Source organism: Cenococcum geophilum, assembly GCF_001692895.1.
Source record: "Cenococcum geophilum 1.58 unplaced genomic scaffold K441scaffold_63, whole genome shotgun sequence".
In the NCBI taxonomy this organism is placed as follows: Eukaryota; Fungi; Ascomycota; class Dothideomycetes; order Gloniales; family Gloniaceae; genus Cenococcum; species Cenococcum geophilum.
Window position 1 is genome coordinate 875,083 of NW_027137621.1, and position 22,029 is coordinate 897,111.

The 22,029-nt window shown below is 36.7% G+C and overlaps 2 protein-coding genes across 2 annotated transcripts; both read right to left on the minus strand.

Annotated features, from left to right (window-relative positions):
* Positions 1 to 7,990: 7,990 nt before the first annotated feature.
* K441DRAFT_737544 (uncharacterized protein) lies at positions 7,991 to 9,045 on the minus strand (the record flags this gene model as incomplete). The annotated part of the gene is made up of 3 exons (XM_067654326.1): positions 7,991 to 8,160; positions 8,203 to 8,860; positions 9,030 to 9,045. 3 exons carry the CDS (start codon positions 9,043 to 9,045, stop codon positions 8,070 to 8,072), a joined length of 765 nt encoding a protein of 254 aa, XP_067498360.1. The 3' UTR covers positions 7,991 to 8,069.
* Positions 9,046 to 10,521: 1,476 nt separating this feature from the next.
* K441DRAFT_668530 (uncharacterized protein) lies at positions 10,522 to 10,988 on the minus strand (the record flags this gene model as incomplete). Its single annotated transcript, XM_067650013.1, has 3 exons — positions 10,522 to 10,727; positions 10,761 to 10,792; positions 10,895 to 10,988. Coding segments are annotated over 3 exons (162 nt in total), but the record flags the coding sequence as incomplete, so codon positions are not given.
* Positions 10,989 to 22,029: the final 11,041 nt, after the last annotated feature.

Consider the following 22,029-nt stretch of genomic DNA (forward strand, 5'->3'; position numbering starts at 1 on the left):
TACGTTAATAAGTTTATATCTAACTCCTTAATATAATGGTTATAGTAGGTTATAAACTAGTAATTACCTACTTCTAGGACACCGTATAAAGGCTTAATTACCTTTAGGATTAAGTTCTTTCCGATGCCTAGTTAGCTTCCTAATTTATAAGGTGGTTAGATATAAAAGTCTTAATTTAGCTTTATAAGAGACTGGATATACGCCTAGGAGATATCTTATAAATATAGCTATATGCCGTTACCTTGTAATATCGCTGCGATATATAGAATAAGGCGTTAGCTAACTCGTTAAATAATAGGTAACTAGGTTAGTATAGTGCCCTTTTTAAGATCGTTGTACGTTTAAATAACGAGTCTTAATTTCTTAAAGGCTTTATTAGTACTAGGGTTCTTAATCTCGTCTATAAATTATAAGTTAAAGATTTTAGCTTCTACGGGTACGTCCTAAGGGTTAATTATCTTAAATACGCCCTTTTTAATTAGTTTTGTGGTTTTCTTTTAACGGGACGTTTTAAACTACTTATAGTTACTATCCTCTTATAAGAATATAGTGATGTCGGTAGTATTAACGTAAGGGGGATGCTTATAGGGTCTTCCTCTTCCTTAGTAAGGTGGTTATACTTCTTTAGTTTCGGTAAGGGACGGTTTCTATATAAATGGTTCGTATATATAGGCAGTTTTTAGGACGGTTTCTATAGTGGGTTAAATACCGTTAACTTAAATATTATTAATTTGGGTGCTATTAACTTAAATATCTTTAACTTAAATATATCTACGGTCTATTAAGTACGGTTTAATAATAGTGCTGCGGAACTTTATAGGGCCGTTAGGTAGGTTAACAGTACACATTTTTCCTTTAATATTTAGTAGGTTGTATAGTCCTGCTTAGTAACTAAGTTGTCCTACGTTACCCTCTCTCTAGACTAGTACTAAGGAGTTAAGGGGCAGATTATAAATTGCGGCAGTATTAGGGCTATTACGTATATTAAATGCATCTACAACCTAGCGTTCCGCTTATATTTTCTTTACTTCCTCTATAGCTTTTTTAAATGTAATCGCACGCTATATTACTGTAGGTAAAGGTATATTAGACTCTGCTATTTAGGGGTACGCTCTAAATACTAATAGTATAGGTATTAGGCCGTCTAGTTTTGCGGAGTTGTTAATTGCTTTAGAGGCTATTTATAGTGCTATATCCTTATTAATTCCTAGTATCTTAGAAGTAATAATATAGTATATACGTTATAAGGGGCCGTGGTAACGCTCTACTATACTAATTAAGTTATAAGCTTTAACCGGTATGCTCTTTATAGTAGCGCCTATATTAACCGTATATTGCTTAAACTCTCTACTAATAAAGTTCTTTTTTGCGTTATATGCAATTATATCTGGGGGGCCTAAGTATATATTAATCTAGCATACTTATAATATGTCCTATATATACTTAGCGCTAATATTTTATAGCTATCTACCTGTTTAAAATTAGGTACCTTTATTAACAATATAAAGTACGGGCTTGCTATTAATATATATAATATTAACGATAATGTAGTAGTTAAAATTAACGTCGTCCTTTAAGGTAAATCTAAATCTGCTTAGTAACTTTCTGTGTTTTTAATAGTATAAGTAATAGTGGGTAATATGCTTAAGGGTCTTGCGATTAGCATTGTTTTTATAGCTAGTACAGTCTAATATTCTTTTAAGTCGCTATACTAACGGATATCTAAAGCGTTAGTGTAGGCGTTGCAATTTTACATTAGTTAAATAGCATGGGTTTTGGTTAAAAGACTTTGTAATAAATATATGTAATAAAGTATTTAATAGTAGAAATGGGTATCCAAATCGGCGTATAACTGGTACGGTCTTTAAGGGGGTTATTAGGATATTCTTTAGGTTATTAAAGTACACTTATAAATTGTCCATATCTGCTAGGTAAAGTAGGAAAGGGGTATTAACTTTAATAACGTGAAACTCTACTATACCTATTGGTGTAGCGACCTAGATAGAACTAATAGAAGATATAGAACCTATTCTAAACTATACGCTAACTATGCCTCTTATAGACTTATTTAACTATACTTTATTAATCTTCTAAAGTATAAGAAACTAACTATATTCTACTATAGAGCGTTTAGAGGCTTTAGTGTCGATTATTATACCTATAAACTTTATAGAGGTATAATATAAGGTTATATTATACATAAACGGGTCTATATTAGTGGGGAATACATCTATTATAGTATCGATAGTTATAACTACGTAGCTATATGCTCTATTGGCTAGTTCTAAAGCTATAGCGGTCGCGTTATCTAGTTTAATCTCACCGTATAAAGTATAGTATACTATAGCCTGGTCGTCCTCGTCTATTAGAGTGCTAGGGTCTATATTAATTATTAAAGCGTTAAATACGTCGGTAATTTCATTATCTAAGTTATTATTGTCGTTATTATTGCCTTTATAGTCTATAATATATTACTTTATTCGCTCCTAAAAGCAGTCCTTAAACTTATTTTTAAACTTAGTCTTAGACTCTTTTTATTCCTCCTTAGTATGTTTCTATAAGCAATATCCTTCCTTATTATATATAAAGTAATATAGTTTCTTTTAGTTATGGTTATACGGGGGGTTGCTATAATTGCTATAGTTATAGTTATTATCTCTTCTATAAAATCGTCGGTCTGTAAAGAAGGCTTATATCTTTTCTATATATTCTTTCTCGTATACTATAATAAACGATTAAAGTTTATTAATAAGGGCTCTAAAGTTATCTAGTAGGTCGGAGACTGTATATCTACATACTAGTATTCCCTAGTAAGAAGTAACGATTTTATTATAAAGGAAGTCTATGATTTATAAGGTAGGTCTAAGGCTATACTATAATTAGCGAAGTCTGTAGATTAATAATTAGAGGTATTTGCTTATAAACTTGTCTATATTTCCTACCATTACTATTATAAGTGTAATAGTATTCTACTTATCCAGATTCTTGCGTTAAAATCCTAGTCTTTTAAAGAAATTCTAAAGGTGCTTATAAACTTTAGTAAATGGTAGGCAGGATAGTTGGTTTATATAGAAGTAGTCTAAAGCTAGTCCTTTTAATATGGTAGGGAATGCCTTAAGATAGGCTTCTTAGGGTACATCCGCTTAATTATAGATATTATAGAATATTGTTAATTTATAGTTAAGGCTTTTGTTTATACTACTGTATTTCTACTCCTCTATATATATTTTAGCTGCGTTCGCAATTTCTTTACTATAGCTAGTTACAGTAATAGTGCAGTTCTCCTCGTCTGTAGGTTATATATAAAGTTACTATATTATTATAGTTTAAGGTATAACAGATGGTGTAAAAGTAGAGGTATTTATAGGCTAAGGTATAGCAGTTAATGTAAAGGTAGAGGTAGTTGGTATACTAGTTAGTTAGGTTACAGTAGCTTTAGCTTATTATTATTCCTCTAAAGTGCCCTTTATTATATATACTTTAATCGATCTAGATAGCGTCGGTCCGTACTTATTATTAGCTAATTTAATTATTTCTTTGCTTTATTTAGTTTAGTTTTTTTTATACTATATTATATAAAGACTAAGGGAGCGTTTTGCCTTATTTATGGTTAATATTAACCCATACTCCTCTAATATTTAGGCAGTTATATAGTCGCTAAAGCTAGTATAAGGGGATTTACGTAAAGATATTAACTGTAAAGTCCTTAAAATCTCCCTAGAACGATTCCTAAAGTATTAAATCTAGCTAGTTGTGTATCTCCGTGTATACGTATATCTTATATTATACGTAGTTAGTTAGCTTATCCTTAGTAACTTCTATTAGGTTAATTCTATTTTCCGATTTAGCTTCTTCTTCCTCCTAGTCTTTCTCTATTCCTAATATTTTGTATTTTATATATTGTGTATTTTTTTTTTTTTTTTTTTAGGTCCGTTGTATTATACTACGTACAATACTGCGCATGCAGCCTCTAGGCTATGGCGCTATAGTTCTATATACATAATCCTTTCTAAGCAGCTTAATATGTACTAGTAGCTATGTCCTAGTAGTTTATAAACCCCCTAAATTAGGAGTTTATAGTTTCCTAGTAAAATACTAAGATACTACAACTACTAGGGAATGAGAAAATGGTAAGAAAACTATAAGAATCCTACCCCTGTCCCTGTCCTTTTGTATTTATTTCTGTCCTTTTGCTCTAATTATTATTAAGAGCCTAGTAGGAGTTGCCTCCTTCTAGAATCCTATCTGTTTATTCTCTATAGAATCTCTTCGCGTACTATTTAGCAGCTTTAAGAGTCTCGCAGTCTTTACTATTGCAAAGTTTTTTTTACAATTATGCAAAGAGGGTAGTATGCTGGCAAGGCTTGCTGCTATTTATACAGGTAGACAGGAATGTCTTAGATAAAGTCAGCCGCACAGTATCATAGCCCTAGTAGGCCCGTCTCCATATATGGCCAAATTTTTGGCAGCTCGTACACTGCCTAGTAGGAGAGACTTCAAGTATTTACTACCTTAGTAGCTTTACTGTAATTGATATCTCTTTGCTAAGATTTCTGGTCTTTTTTCTTCGTCCTATAGTAAAACTATAGAGCCGAATCTGGTCTGGGATCGTGATCTTTACACTAGCTGAGATCCATCTAGGTATCCTTGATATCCTATAGGATAAAGGTCTTAATTTTCTCTTTAGAAGCTAGAGCTCTTTCCTAGGAAAGGTTAGGGTAGGAACCCTATGGGCTATAAATTGAACCCGATGTTCTAGTTTTGTTCTCTTTGAAAAGTAAGCAATTATGCCAAGTTCCTTGTATTAACTAGGAAATCCGCATTATACTCTTCCGTAGTATAAGAAGAATATTTTGTTTCCTTTAGTTCTAGCTATAGATACTAAAACAGGTTTTTCTACTTGCAGTTTTAATGAAATAGTAATTGATTTGTTTCGTATAGAAAGGCTATTAAAGGTTAGTCCTTTTGGTCTGTAATAAGACTACTTCCTTTTTATAGCTGCTTTTACTTCTAGTAGAAAGTAGAAGGGGTAGGAGATGGTGTTGTAAGGAGGCAGGGGGACGAGGAAGGGAGTTCTTCTTTAGAATCTCACTGCGTAGGTCCTTAGTAGAGAGCAACCTCCTTACGGAGAGCTCTTACTTCTTCAACTAAATCCTTGAGGATATCTTTTGCCTTTTTCTTTTCCTTTATAAAGGGATTTTCTCCTACTAGAAATACTCCGTGTATAGTCCTCTAGCTATTTAACTTGTTCTTTTTCTTCTTCTTTTTTTCCTTCTTCTAGCCCTTTATAGGCCTGTATTAGGCTTTCTAGGGCTTTTGTAGGTGTTGTTTAGGAGAAAGGGAGGGAAAGATAATACTAGGTATACCACCAGCCGTAAAGTCATTAATTTTGTTGTCTTTTTTGCAGGTTTTTGGTTTTCTTTTTCAGTAGAAGACTGAGGATGTCCTCTTTTTTCTCCTGTCCCAAATAGGCCAGGAGAAGGAGAAGGGGCAGAAAAAGTGAATGTAGTCGTAGACTTATTATCACTTATTTCTATAGGAGGTTTTTTTTTTATGCCTATTAGACTTTGGCCATCTTATAGGGGGGTTTCCTAGTTTTTTTTTTCTACCCTTATACCTTTCTCCTTACTAATCCTACTAGAAGATTTCTGGGGAGATTAGGCTAAAAGGGAGTAGAAAGACTAGCCCCTATTGGTATTGGTATTGGTGGTTAGTAGTAGTGGTTTTAGTGTTCCTGTCCGTGCCTCGCTTATAAGCTAGGACCAACCCTAAGAGAAATTTTCTGTTGGGATAAGGGGGTAAAATGACAAATAAATCCACCTCTAGCTCGCTAGGCGGTAGGAATTAGGTCTTGAAAGTTGGAAAATCAATTGTTTTTGATGGTAAGATGGGTATGCGTAAGTTTTAGAGTGTGGCGCTACCTTTTGGTAAGGTTGCATGTGCGGTAAAGGTTTTATATTGTGTATTATTTAGGTGGGTAAGGGTAAGGATAAGGGTATTTATAGGGTAAAGGTAGTAGAACGGTTAAGGAGGTAGTTAAGGAGGCGGTTAAGGAGGCGGTTAGGTAGGATAAGGTGTTTTACGCAGTGGTCCTCTGGAATAGATAGAACGAGATATTTAGTAGTCGTTGTGGATACCAGACAAGTACTTCTAGGTAATTTCTCTTCTTCTCTTTAACTAAAATAGGCTGATACGAAAGGTAGATAAGTATAACTATCTTCTAATCTGCTATAAGGTAGATAGTATAACTGTCTTCTAAGCTATCTACGTATTTCCTAATCTGTGCGCGCTTACTAATTAGTGTTGGTATGCTTTAATATAGTGCAATAGACGTAATATACGTGCAGTGCAATGTGTAATTAGATTCTTGAGGTTCTATTCTATAATACAGTGTTAATACATATACGCGTCTCGCGTAGGTCACATACTGTGTACGTGATACGTAAAACGAATATATACCGACAATATTATAACTTTTTAAATCCTATATAAAATTCTATAGAAAATGCTAAAATTAATAAAGAACTTAATATATAATAAGAGATTTTAGCAACAAAGCTAATAATTCTATTAAAATCAATAAGTTATTTAAAACTGTATATAAGGCTACGGAGGGTATATTAATATTTATAATTTTATTAAATTATATAAGGTATATTTCTTATATATTTTAATTATTTTTATTAAAAATACTTGTATTTAATAAAATTATTTAAATAAATTAAAAAGCTAAATAAAACTGTTCCACTATTAATATACTTGTTGATTTAATCTATTTATAAAAAGGCCAAACCCAGCTTATCTTCTTAGTTATTATAAGAAAGTGAGAATAAAACTTAGTTATATGTGCAAAAAATATATTCAATAGTTTTCTACTTCTATGCTTACAAGGTTTCTCTTAAAAGTGGTTAATTTTTTAAGAAAAGTAATAGGGAATGGACAGGAAACCTAATACTTTTAAATATTGTAGAAGATATATAAGGAGCCTATATAAACAAAAGGTATATTTTCTTTCTTAGTAATATTAATATTTACTTAATATTTACTATAAATAATGCTATTTTATAGACTTATATAGGAGAAATGTAAAATAAAAATAAAAAAAGCAATTACTGACTTATAGGGGTGTGAGCTTACACTTACACGTGTACATACATTCGTGTACATACACGGTGTACACGTGTATTCTGGAGGCTTACACCGTGTATTGCACTGGCCATATGCTTAGTAAACAGTGTAATGAAGTGAGTCTTTCGTTTGGATGTCTCGCCCATAGTAATTACTATAAGCAGAACATCCATTTGCAACGCCGTTCATCGCACTCTTTCTTTAAGCGGTATACTCGTCTCTATCACGAGCCTTGGCATAGTGTTTTCAATCAAATCGCTCACCAAATGGCAGGCTCTACAGCCGATCTATGCTGGAAGGAGGTTGCTGTTCACAAACTCCGTGGTAAAACCCACCCAAATGTCGTCTATATTCACTGCCAGAAGACATGGCACTCAAATAGTCGTCAGAAGGTCGTCGCCCACCTAAAAAGTGCTAGGAACTGGATATATATATAGATTCGGCGACGACGAGGACGACGACCAGGAGGACATTGAGGATTACGACATATAATATATTATATACGCTTACACTTACACGGTGTATTACACTGTGTAATACACCGTGTACACGTGTAATATTCCGACTTACACGGTGTATTCACACCCCTACTGACTTAAAGCTTTAAGAGCTTTACAAACATAATACAAATTTTAATTACACTTCTAAGTTATCCTGCAATCCTTCAAGTAGTCGTAACACCATCTCTAAGTTCGGGATGAGAATTGCGCTTATGTGTTTTCAAGTTATCCGACCTCTTGTACTGTTTGATACACCCTGGTACTGGGCAAGGCCAGCGTTTTCCATCGTGCTCTGAAGCAATATGTCTATTAAGGTTTCCCTTTCGGCACCTTTTATTACCTCCAAAACCTTTTCCGCATTTCTTACACCTTAGGATATCTTCTGAGGAAGCGTCTATATGTGTAGGATTTTGATTAGGCATGAGTGGCTGACACAACGTTTTATCGTTTATGGGTAGAAACTTTGGTAGATATTGGCTTAGTACAGTAGTTGGCGTTGTAACAGAAGGCCAGGTCTGATCGAACCTGGTGACTGTAAGCTTTTTATTTCTAGTGGTAGGCTTGACCTACTTACGGTTGTGGCGCATGCCCGGGCAAAGGTTTAGAATTCTTGTATCCAGATTGGCAAAAAAATGGTGAATTAGGATTAACAACCGTATTTGTGTCAATCATTTGGGAGGAATTAATGGACCCCGGAGGTTTAGAGAAAAAGTTATCATAGCTTTCTGGCAGGCTATCGTAGATTCCTGGTTGGTTGCCGTGGTAGATTCCTGGCAGGCTGTCGTAAGTTTCTGGTTGGTTGTTGTAGATTCCTAGCGCGTTACCGGAGTAAGCCTCTAGTGGGCTGTCGCAGATTCCTGGCGGATTGCCATAGAATTTTCCTGACTGAATATTGCTAGGGATCCCTTGTGGGCTGTTGCCGGAGAACCCTGCTGGACTATCGTAGGGCGCCTCTGATGTGTTGTTTAAGGAGGCTCCCGGTGAGCTGTTAAAGAAAGCTCCCTTTGGGGTTGGTTGCGCATTCATATTGGAAGGTTCTCCAGTGCCGAGCGGGTTTGAGATGCGTTGAGAAGATGAGATAAAAATATTGCCAATTGGCACTATTTGTCTGCCAATGGAAAGTTGTGGGTTGGGAATGTCTTGTCTCTGACGATCGTCGTCTATACTTGGGCTACTCGGGAGTGAGGAATAAAGGTGCTCCACTGCCTTCGGCGATAGTGGTGAACTGTATGCTATAGTAAGTATACACGAGCGTTATAGATGATGTAGTGCTGATTTAAAAAGCCTTACTGATAATGAACTAATCGCGTATTTTGCCCTTTCTTTGTTGAGTTTTGTAAGAATGAGAAAATAAAAGCTTACTCCTAAAAGGTAGGACTACCTCACATATGATATACTTACATATTCCGTAATTCATGGCAGCGCTGTACCTTCCGGTGCCCCTTAACATGCCACGATTCCCAGGGAAGAATGACAGTGACTCATAGCTGCTTATATCTCGCAATATTCCGTGGAAAACGACGTGTTTCACTCATCTTCCTGGGGCGCACTCTTCGCCACACTGCCACGCGATTAATAGAAGTAAACTACAAACAAGTCGTAGTCTTTCCAAGCATACAGCACTACAACTTTAAGTCAGAGAAGGTTTTAAAATAAAACATATAATATTTCAGGTCTTTAAAAGAAATTTATGAAAGGCTTTATTAGTGCCGTATATTATTATTGATTTAGGAAACTTTTATAGTTGCTCGTTTATTAAGTGTCAATGATCTGCCTGCCGCGTGCCTGCATGAACCAGCATGGCCGGTTCAGTGGCACCGAGTAAGTTACTTGCATTAAGCATCTGGTGACGCGCTGTTGCGCGCAACCATGTGGCTTCACGATTTGGATTTTTCGATTCACGGTTTACCGGAAAGCGTTAAGACTGCTTCATATTCCCAATCTCCTGGAACCTACAGTTATTCCTTATTCAGCATCGTTGCATTGGAAAGTGCCCTTATCCGTAGCCGAAATGCAGTGGCTTAGGTAGTCAGCACTGTTTTTCACATTCGGATGTTTAGAGTTTGGATTCAGGTACGCAACGTTCAGCACGGGCTCGCTAGCGCCTGCAAATTATTCCAGACCTGAAAATCTCGGAACTCGTGCACATAGCTGTACCGGCTTCACTCCCCCTCCCTGACAAAATTTTGATTTCGCCCGCACATGATTTCGCCTGCCACTAACCGTATACATAGCAACTATAGTGAACACCTATAGCTGTATGCAAAGACTATTTTGGTTGCCCTGGGGAATTATTCTAGTTGGCTAGGGGAATTGAATTCCTTACGCTTTTCTTCCCCCCTTTTTGCCATGCCGACGCCAAATTCACGCTCTTTCTGCAGGCAGAGAGATCGATGGGATTTGGCAATATCGTATATAGGTGGAAACCTCACGGTATTTGACAAAGATCACGACATTGGAGCGCGAACAGCTTGAAGTTCTTAGCAAGCATGGGTGTTCGCTACAATTGCTATGAACAGTTCGTGGCGGGGGTGAAGCTGGTCGTGCACGTTTTAGCCACCCAGTCGAGCCAGCCACCGGTGGCTAAAACATTAGCCTAGGAAGGTCAAAAAGCTGACTCGCTCAGCTGTACACCCTCCTGTCAATTCCGGTTATTAGCGCCTTACTAGTGACGCCTCTCGGGCGGAAATCCTCATATAGATTAGTATGAGTTTCCCCGTCTTAGCAGCGAGCTTCAAAAGACCTCAATATCAAAAATTTATGAAGCTTTTTAAAACTAATGATTGTGTGGTAGATTGCCTATATACGAATATTTCTAAAGTCACAGTAGCCAAATGAGTGTTAAAATCAACGCTTAGCAATCAAATAAGCGTCCAAATATCTCCTCTAAGCTCCTAATCGTCCTCCAAGATCCTAATCGTCCTCCAAGCTTTCTATTGTCCTCTACCACTTAGTAGGTCCCCCTTCTGCTTCAATTACTACCTCAAGGCGTGCAGGCATAGAAGCAACTAGATCCTCAAAGTAGCAGGCCTCCAGATTCTCCCATTCAGATTTAATGGCTGCTTATATTACTTCTTTTATTAACGGGCGAGGCTTCCGCTTAGCTAATTAAGTCTTTATTAAATTCCAAACGGCCTTAATTGGGTTAAGATCTGGGCTGTTTACTGGCTACTAAAGTAACTTAATATTGTCTTCCTAAAACTTAGCGATGGTAATATGAGCTCTATAATAAAGAGCTCCATTTATTTATATAATTATTAGGGTACTTCTAAATTCGTAATTAGGGAAATATACACTATACTTAGCGTTATAAAAGTCGTAGAATTCTTTAAGCTTTAGATAAATGTAATCTAGGAAGCCCTACGCCGTAATATTACCCTATTCTTCTTTATTTTAAAATAGTAGAAGCCCTTTTTCTGCACCGCAGAATGTAGCCTATACTATTATATAAGGTACGTTAGTAAACTTAGGACGGAGGCAGTTAGGATAAAATTATTTACTAGGTCTTCTAAAGACATAGAGCCGCTGGTGCCTACTATAATATATAGCTGCCTTATCTATCCACATAACTCTCTACTAATCCTCTTTTTAGAAGTGACGGTAAGCTAATATAAATACTAACCTAGCGCGATAGTAAGCTATAGTAAGCTAGGGCTTTGCATAAGCAATATAGCGTTAATAGCCCTCCTTCTTAAAATATTAGGCGACTGTAGAGTTGGAACAAAGGACTCCTATATAGAAGGAAAGCTCTAAGTAGGTAAGGCAACGCGCCCAAGAATTTAACTCTAGGAAATTAACTAGTTAACGCCAAATTAGCGAGCCGTATATAAGAGCATTGCAATAGCCACCACGTATTAGGGTCTGCGCTTTATTAATAATATAGTTGCTTAACTAATGTAGTAATGCAAGAGATAGGTTCTTAAAGGTAGTAATAGAGGCCTTTAATGGTGCATCTTAGGGAATAAGGAATAAGCGCTCGAGCGTTACTTTCCTAAAGCCGTTAGCGACGTTAAATACGTTCTATAGCTCGCTCCTTCCGCTCCTATTCCTCGCGTCTTTCCTATCTATTAAGATAAGCAATTGCTTAGCGAATACAACAATTCGGGGTAGTAGGCGTTAGAGTAGAACTAGATGCAGTAGAGTAAGTAAAGGGAGTATTTAGCACAGTTATATTACTAGGTAAAAAAGGAGTAAAAAAGCTAAAAAAGCTTCTAAAGCTAAAAAGGCGCAGTGGAGCTCTAGGAGGATTAGGTAAAGTAGGTTCTAAAGTCCCTTTTATACGGAAAGGATCGTACCCAGGAGAAGGTATAGTAGATACCTTTAAGGATAGAATCTAAAAGATTTTAGTTAGAACTTGTTATAGGAATATACAAATTTAGTATAAAAAGTGGTAAGGATAGTATTAACTTATAATAGGCGCAGATAAATATCTTTATACTTAAATCTGCAGAGCTATCTAAAGTCCCTTACAATCGCGCTAAGACTTAATATTTACCCAAACTTAGAAACCTTATCTGTGACTACCGCTATTAATATCCGTTTTAATAGCGTAATTAATACATCCGAGGGCCTATTTCTAACTTCTACGAAGTTACCTAGGATGAAAGCAAGCCATTTTTAAACTAATTACTACTAGAAAGGCCATTTAGACGTAAGAACTAGCAATTATCGTAATAGAGGCTTAAGGAAGGTCGTAATAGAGGCTTAAGGAAGTTAAGGATTGTTATAAACAACGCGTCGGCGGCTTAGAAGAGGGGTAGGAAACTAGAAGACGTGTTATTAATTAGTAGACTTCCTGAGTTAGGTTCCCTACCGCGTGGAGCTCATAACCCCACCTTATCACGATTAGAGGCGTCGAAAAGCTTCAAATTGACTATTAGGTGAGGTTATTCGGCAGGCTCTTTCTGATATTCAGCTGCCAAGCCGGAGAGACTGAATTTGTGTTAATTGGTGGCTTAATCAAAAGCGCTAACAACCGGAATTGACGAGAGGGTGTACGTACCCCCTGCCGATGTTCGCGAACGGGGCACAGCTGAGCGTGATCTCGGAAAAGTTGAATGTCCGATGGGGTCGGCGAAAGCTGGGCATGCCTTAGGGTACCCTCCCCACTGCGTGCACGGTCCCACTTAATGCACGGTTTTCCTTACCAAACCCATAACTTAATAACTTTTTAATAGAATTTTATAAAAATTTAAATATAGCTTATTAAATACTAAAACTACAATTTTATAATAAAAAATAATAATAAAAGATTAATTAGCTTATATATAGTACTAAAATATATAAAAATATAAAAATATAGGTTATTATAGTATAAACTAAAAAACACTACCTTTTATATAGTAATAGTTAAAGTACTTATTTTATTATAGATTTTTTAAGAGATTTCTTATTTTTTTTTAAAATATTTTTTTTTTAAAGCTATATAACTACTTATTAATAGTAAATTATAATAAAATAAATAAGGCCGTCGAAATCGGACTCTGCACCTGTACGTGGTGACGGCTACGAACCTGGTCTTTGAAGTTCAGATCCAGAGCCAACGCAGAGACGTCGCATAGCGTGCGGACAGGACCTGTGGTGGTTATAGGCGTTAAGGGCGGTGGTGAAAAATTTTCAGATGGTGAGATCTTGAAAACCACTACTGTTGGCTCTCTACAGTACGACGACTACTACATTCTCCTATCCAGGGCACCTGTACGATCCAACATGGATGCACAGTATTCGATATCACCCCCCGTCCCCCAGTAGAAAGCATTAATAACCTTATATTAATAAATAAGCAAACGTAAACAAACGAACGAACGAGTAAATATACGGCCCCTCCTAACCCCTAAGGCGATCGCCCGCGGAGCATGCGGTCACTCGCCGTACTGCTATAATACTACTAAAAGCGGCAGCTAGATAACCCCGTAAAGATTAACGGAACTGGAGCTCTTGCTGCACCCGGCCCAAAAAGACCAAAACCAACCAAAAGAACCCTGAAAAACACCCAGAGAATCCCCCTAAGATGCATGCATCGCAGGGGAGGCACACGTCAAACGACGGTGGCTCGCACTCGCGCGCGACCGCTAGAACTACGCCCAGCAATGGCCCTCCACAATAAAGACGGGCAAATACCACACCACAAAGCGGAAATACCTCTATTAAGAAGGCATCTAACAAAATACAAAGCCTATTAGACGCGTCTAGTATCTAGAATTATAGGGGAGTAACTATTAGCTATAACGAACTAATGCAGCTAGCAGAATAGCTCCGCCAGTCTAGTAAACCTTAGGCGCCCCTCTAGTAAACCCTTAATTAAATCCTTTAACGGCTAAGCAAAATTAAAAATAAGTATAATCCCCCCTTACCGGCGAACCGCACCTAGGCCGCTATAGCTACGCTTTTACAGCATAGGGAACCTACTCCCCTTAAGTTAACAACTGGGTATATAATTATAATATAACTAAACACAGAATAAGTAGAGGGGCTTAGGGGATAATTAGAAACAGAAGTCCTTATAGAGATACGCAAAGAGGTTTATAACGCTGTTATAGTCTAACACCTTAAAAGCGGAGATATTAGAGTTACCTTAAAGGACTAATAGGCAAAGAAACAAGCCGTAAGGGTAGGGGATAGGCTAGGAGAACGTATTGGCATAAAAATACTCTATAAGGATTACCTAGTTAAAGTCCTAGCAGTTCCTATAAGCCTTAGGGTAGAAAAGGGACGCTAGGTAGATAACACAGCAATTATATAGGAGATAGTAAGATAAACGGAACGCCTTATACTAGGACTTAAAATCACCTAAATCTAATAGCTTTAATAGAAAAATATAAACCAAGTATATAATAAGAATAATAAGAGGATATAAGGGTCGCTAGAGACTCGCTAGGGAGACGCCGGACAAACGTATAGCTCCCTTATTATTAGTATATATACACTAGGAATGCAAAAACTCCTTATCCAAAAAGGAATAATTATAAATGGCCTTATATATAATACAAGGCTCTATAACTATAGACTACGCCTAAAATGATACTATTGCTATATACAATAGGGACACACCTAATCTATATGCGCAGCACAGGTGTGCTACAGCCACTATATAGGCCCCCACAATACGAGATATTGCTTAAATTAAGACTAAATAAAATGCGTAAACTGCCACCAAAGTATATATAAGGCGTAGAAGAGAGAAGACTGCATTAAATACAGGAGATGGAAGGCAAGGGCTTAATAGCTGCGGGAATAACTGTACGCTAGGTTATACGAATAGAAACAACAGGTAATAAGCTAGGGGGACGCAGGTGCTTTCCTAGCGTTTCCTACCTTTAACACTAGAGGGCTAGGCCAGCCATCCCAAGCCTTAACGGGCCAGAAGTAACGCCGCGCGATATTACTAGACCGATTAGGGACATAAGGGTTACAGGGGATATAAGGGAGAGAACGCCCCATAGGAAGACCTCTATAGATAGTAACAGCAGGCTTAAAACCAGGATAATTAAGAATTAGACTTAATGCGGCAAATATAACATTCGCAGCTAACCTATAAAGGGTATATAGCCGACTAGTAAGAACAGGGGAAGAACCGGTGATAATAACAGATTTAGATATAGAAGCGCTAACAGGAACATAAGACACGGGAATAGAAAGCTCTATATAAAATAAGTAGTAACTAGGGTATAGATATAAAAGATAGAAGCTCTAAATATCCTAGAGAAAGTGGAAATAGAAGAAGCGAGGAATAAAGGAGAGTTAAAGGACCCTCGCCGGGGGTCCGCTACCTATCTATTATATAGTATAATTACGGTAATATAAACCACCGCCTTACAAGGCCCCTACTAGATAGTCTAGACCTAGAGAAATACTATATCCTTACTATATAAGAGCCGTATTATAATACCTTTATATAATTAATATACTGCCCCTAAGGATTCCAGCTCCTATATAAACCAAAAGCAGCCATATATATATACTTTATAATTAGCAAGGCTATTAGCCTATCCTTATAGTTATAGCAGGTAATTAACCTAGACATTATAGTTATAATAATCCAAACATATAGGGGACCGGTATAAATTATTAATATGTATAACCCTAGGGTTAAAGGGGTCCTATAAACAGAGAATATTATATCGGTAATAAGCTTACTAGAAACCAAAGGTACAGAGTCTATCCTATTAGGAGATATAAACCTCTACCACCCGTAATAGGGGGGTATCCATATTACTGCAGACTAACAGTTAAAGTGCCTACTAAGAGCTATAGATATCTGGGGCCTTAAGCTAGCTACCCCCCTAGAAGTAATTATATGGCAATGAGGCACCGCTAAAAGTATAATTAACCTTATATTTATGGACGAAGGCCTATACCAGAGACTCGAAAGGTATAACCCCAAAGAAAAATAGGCACTTACCCTAGACCATATCCCTATCCAGATATAGCTAGACCTAGATACTAAAGCGCAACTAAATAGAAAAAGATACGCAATAAGGAAGCTTAAGATAGATAGTTTCCTTAATACAATTAAACAATAACTCTAAGACCTAGAAGAAATCCACCCAATACTAAACGAGTAAGGCCCATTAACTACCTCTAAGGAAATTAACCGAAGACTAGAAAGGATCTAGGCAGCAATTAAAAATAGGCTAAAAGAGCACTACCCAATCTTAAAACCGGGCCCTTATGCGCGACACATATAGTCCACATAATACGCAGTTCTGGTTACCAGCTAATAATAAATAAGAAGGAAATATATAAGCAGCCACAACCCTAAAGACGAGAGACAATATAAAGACATAAGAAACCAGCTAAAGAATACCCTAAAAAAAGAAGTAAGGAATAACTGGAGACGGTTTATAAACGAGCATACTTTTAACTTAAGCCTCCCCTATAATAAGGGCCTTTGGGATATAGCAAAATAGGTAAAAAAAAAGGCAGGGCGCCCAGTAGAAGACTTATACCTACCACCCCTACAAAGAGTAGGAGAATTATAGGTCATAAATAACAACGATAAGAAGGCAAAGATCCTTATAGAAAGGTTCTTCCCCTAACCGGCTCTAGCAGACCTTAGTAATATCACGGGCGAAATACTGGTAACTCGCCTGCGGGTTAACAGCGACATAATAATAGAGGAAATGGCTAGAACCATTAGCCGCCTTTTAAATAATATAGCACTAGGACTAGATAGGATTCTAAATAAGGCCCTAAAAACCTATGGGCCACTTATAGCACCTTAGCTTACAGATATAGCTAAAGCATGCTTTACTATAGGCTACTACCCGCGACTCGGAAGATCTATAACAACGGTTATCCTATAAAAAGAAGGTAAAGCAGATTACTTAATCCCAGGAAGCTACCGCCCTATTGCCTTAGAAAACACCCTTAGCAAGATCTTAGAAAGGGTAATAGCGGAATATATAGCAGATACGGTAAAAAAACACGCCCTACTACTATAAAGCCAAATAGGGGCAAGAAAGAACCGCTTAACACTATTAGCACTTACGCTACTCGCTGCCACCATTAAATCTGCATAGGCGATGCGAAAGGACTTTATAGTATTAATGCTTAGCCTAGACATTAGTAGTGCCTATAACAATATACCCCACAAGCGTCTCCTATATATCCTTAGGGTAAAGGGCTTCCTAGAATAGATTATACAATTTATCTAAGGGTTTATAGGCCAGAAAGAAACATTACTAGTCTTTAGCGGATACCAGAGCCCCCCCATTGTAGTTGCAACAGGAATACTACAAAGATTACCCCTCTCGCCTATACTCTTCCTTTTCTTTATAAGTAACCTACTTAACTCCTTTAAGAAAGGGGCAACCTAGGGGATAGGCTTCGTTAACAATATAAACCTAATTATATACGGGCCAACAGCCGCAAAGAACTATAGAACACTAGAGAAAGCCTATAACACTTATATAGAGTGGGCAAAACGTTATAAAGTCTAATTCTTACCAGAGAAATACCAGCTAATCTATTTCATAAGAAAACATAACTAATCTACAGATCTCTAGCATATAATTCGCATCTAAGGCTTTAGGGGTTAACTAGTTTAGGGCCTAAGGGTATTAGGAGTATGGGTAGACAGCAAGCTCCAGTAGAGCGCATATGCGGCATAAGCGGCCTGTAAAGGCCAAGTACAGTTTATCACTTTATCCAGGATTATTAATTCTATATAGGGTCCATGCTTTTAGAGGTCACGCCTACTATATACAGCAGTCGTCCGGCCAACCATAACATATAGATCCAGTATCTAGGCCATTAGAGAAACTAAGAAGGGCCCCCCAAAATTACTCCTTAAACCACTTTAAAAGGTCCAAACAGCCTGCCTCTAGAGTATCACAGGCGGGTATAAGCGAACGGCCACAGCACTGCTTAAGAAGGAATCCAATATTCCCCCCCTACAGTTACATATTAAAGCCGCTGCAATATAAAGAACACAAAATAAATATAACTCTAATGTTATAAAGTACATTAAGACACGCCTAAGTAAACTATAGAGGGACCCTAGGGTGCCCCGTAGGAAAACAAACCAATAACCCTAAAGTAGGGAAGAGATATTAGAGAAACAGGTAAAAAAAGCAGAAGAAGAATAGTGCCGCTTTAGGGCCCAGGCCTATATAGAGGAGGAAGGGAAACGTATAAGAGGTTAGCAAAGATAATAGTAAGATAGAGAAAGGAGCTAAAGTAAAATATGTAAGAACGCCAGGAAACCATCTACCGCAATACAATACTAGTTAGACTAACGCTAGAGAGGCGAATGGGAGTTAAAGGTATAGAGGCTAACTTAGGCAAGACGAACCTAAGCTATAGCATAGTTAACGCTATGGGGGGTAAATACCCAAGGGCTCCGAGAAGGCCTAATAAAGGCAGAAAATATAATAGCAACACTCTTAAGAACAGGAATAATAGGACTAAAAGATTGGCTTTACTAGGTGGGTGTCCTAGTAGGTAGCCCAAGATGTGAATATAGCTGGCCAAGACAGACACTAAAACACATAATACTACTATGCCCCCTACGCACCAATCAAGAAATAATACTCTTAGTAGCTAGCACAGAGAACTATAATACACTACTCTTAACATAAAAAGGCCTTAAGGCGGTTACCCAGTGGCTTATTAGTTAAAATGTGCTAAATCAGTTCCGGGTTGCAAGGGAAATAGTAATAGAAGGTAAGAGGGCGAGCAGCAGGTGCCCCCTAGTAACTCTACAATAGTAGAGTAAAAGTTTATAATACTAGCGCGTCCGTAGGCTTATTACAGCAGCAGTGGTTCCCAAGGAGGTCAAACAGTAAGGTAGTAGAGCACCACAGGCGACTCGCAGGCGCTAAGCAGGCGAGTCCCAAAAGGCGGGGAGATAGATCACGGGGTTTTCTCATTTTTCTTAAATAGAGTTTTCTCCCTACATGTAAATAAGGAGTAGTCCGCATAGGCCCAGTAGGGATCCGAATCGGACGTTAAGCAATGAATTATTATTATTATTAGATAACCCCGTACGGTTTTCCTTATCTCCTCTTAATAGAGTAGTGCCCTTAGAGAGGGCCTAGTGACTAGGGCTTAGGCACAAAAGATACCCAGATATATATATATACATCCCGCTTTTATCTTTTAGTTTTAGGATAGTAGAACGGATGAATCCCCCTTACGCCTTTAATAGGCCTTAGGGGGGGGAGGTATAGCATATATAGCAATGGTTAACAAGAGACAGTATATAGGGGTGGTTAAGATATAGGGCATAACTATAAGCATATAGCAATCGATCGGTAAGGCCTAGCTAGGACGTAGTAAACCCTAGCTTTAGATAAGCTAGAGAAGGAAGTAGTGGTTCTTAAGGAGTTTAAAACATCCAAGGAGGAGGACGAGCTATAGGCCCGCAGGGCCACTGCTCGTACAGGTATGGCAATTTGGGGTTTTTTATCCTACTAAGGTGGCTCATAGGGTTTTTCCTCCCCCCTAATAGCAAGGGGTTTTTCCTATTAATATTACTTTCCCCTTATATACGGAGTAGTCTGCGTGGGCCTAGATAGGATCCGTATTAGACGTTAATTAAAGAATCTACTAATAAAATAAATAAATATTTACTTATTTAAGACTTTAAATTTTTATAATAATAGCCCTAGGGGTTACTATTTTATAAAGGCTAGAATTTTACAATTTTATATAGGAAAAGGGTATAACGTAGTAGGCGGGCAAGCTGCCTATGCGGGCAAGCTGCCCATATCAAAACCCTACCAAAAATTAGAAAATTCACACCTTAATATCTTAATAACTACTTAATAATAAATTCTAATAATTTAAATTTAGACTTCCATATATACTCTATAGCTTCTATTAAAGTTGTATAGTAAATAGTTTAGTAGTTTTTAAGATATTAAATTTTAGGGGCCGAAACGAGGCCATATTACTATATCTTAAAAACTACTTAACTATTTACTATGAAACTTTAATAGAAGCTATAAAGTATATATAAAAGTCTAAATTTAAATTATTAGAATTTATTATTAAGTGGTTGTTAAGATACTAGGGTGTGAATTTTCTAATTTTTAGTGGGGTTTTAATATGGGCAGCTTGCCTATATAGGTAGCTTGCCCACCAACTACATTATAAGAGGTAGTATTATGCGCGAGGTGGCACGGACTCCTATATATACTTAGTATAATATAGTATATATACCGCATCTTTAGTATATATAACTACTAAAGACAAATTATAGCTACTAATATGCGTTCTGTATTAGTAAAAGTTAGTATTATTAATCTTTTTCTAACGGCTTCTTACCTTAGCAAACTTAGACTATAGAATCGACGGATCTTTTATATTCCGCTCCGCGCAAAGTCGATTCTATAGTCTTATTTTAGTAAACTTAGACTATAGAATCAATTAGCGGACATACGTATATCCGCAAGCGGATATCGCTAACCTTTTTAGCTAAAAAGTTAATTTTATAGTCTAAGAGACTTTTCTACACTTTATTAAGCGATCTGACTTTATTTATATATAGAGCAGTTACCTTTTTTTAATAAAATCAATCTACACCCCTATAATAGCTACTATTTTAGAAATACTATTAAATTAATCTATAGAAGCAGCTCTATAATTGATAAACTTTTAAGCCTTATATATGTGCCTATTGCAACGTTATAGCTAAGCTTGCGTTAAGTCTTATATTAAGTCTCGCATTTATATAGGGATATATACAATCTTTAACAAAATTAACAAAGCCACCTATATAAGGTCAAGGGCTGCATATAGGCTTAAAATAATCGCAAGAGCTAGATCTACTAGTGATGGATTTTAGCTTTTATATATATACTTATTACTATATTATAGGTAATATTAGGATTTCTAATAACGGGATTTTGTTTTAGCAAAAATAATATTAACTTTAGGCAGTTGTGGGCCAATTTAGACCCGATATTTATAAAATATTAGGTCGCCTCTCTAATTAATAAACTTTTAGTAGTATTTTAAGTTGTTATAGTTAAGTGATTTAACCGCGAATATAGGAAAAATCGTAGGTATTGTCGGAGCGCCTAAGAAACGTTAGAAATGTGGCTTAGACCACATTTTTGATTTTACGTTAAGCGGATATAAAATTATTCCGAATATATAGTCTAAGCTTGTTAAGGTAATCTCTGGTTTAAGGGATCTTTTAGCACCTCTTTATAAGCTCCTTAGGCTTATAACTCCTTCCTCCCCTATTAGTTCGTCTCCTATACAAGGGTATTACCTACCCTACTCTTTACTATATTGTCCTCTTCTATTAACTCTCCTTATAATTTATACCCGGCTTATCTATTCCCTACTATATACCTAGGCAATACCTTATAGTAGTATATAATTTTTAATAAAATTAATAAAACTACCTATATAAGGTCTAGGCCTTATATATAGGCTTAAAATAATTATAAAGCTAAATCTATTAATGATGGATTTTTGGCCTTTATATATATACTTACTATAATATTATAGGTAATATTAGGACTCCTAATAACGGGTTTTTTTTATATAAAAATAATCTTAACTTTAGGTAGTTATAGGCTAATTTAGATCTAATATTTATAAAATATTAGGCTATCTCACTAATTAATTAACTTTTAGCAGTATTTTAACCTATTATAGTTAAGCAATTTAACCGCGAGTATAAGGAGGGTTATAAAAAAAGTCCGGTTTCTTAAGAAACATTAGAAATGTGCCTTAGACGTAATTTTAATAGTATATTACAAACGTGGTTAGTTACCTACTTGCGGACCAATTAACTCCGCACTAATAGAACCACGTGTAAGGGGGCAAGGTGCTTCAAGGCAGCTTCAAAGGAAATAAGATTCTATTAAGAGCTAAATTATATAGACCTTGTAAGTAATAAGACGTTCGGACAAGGAACAGAACAGATTCGGGTCAACGTGGT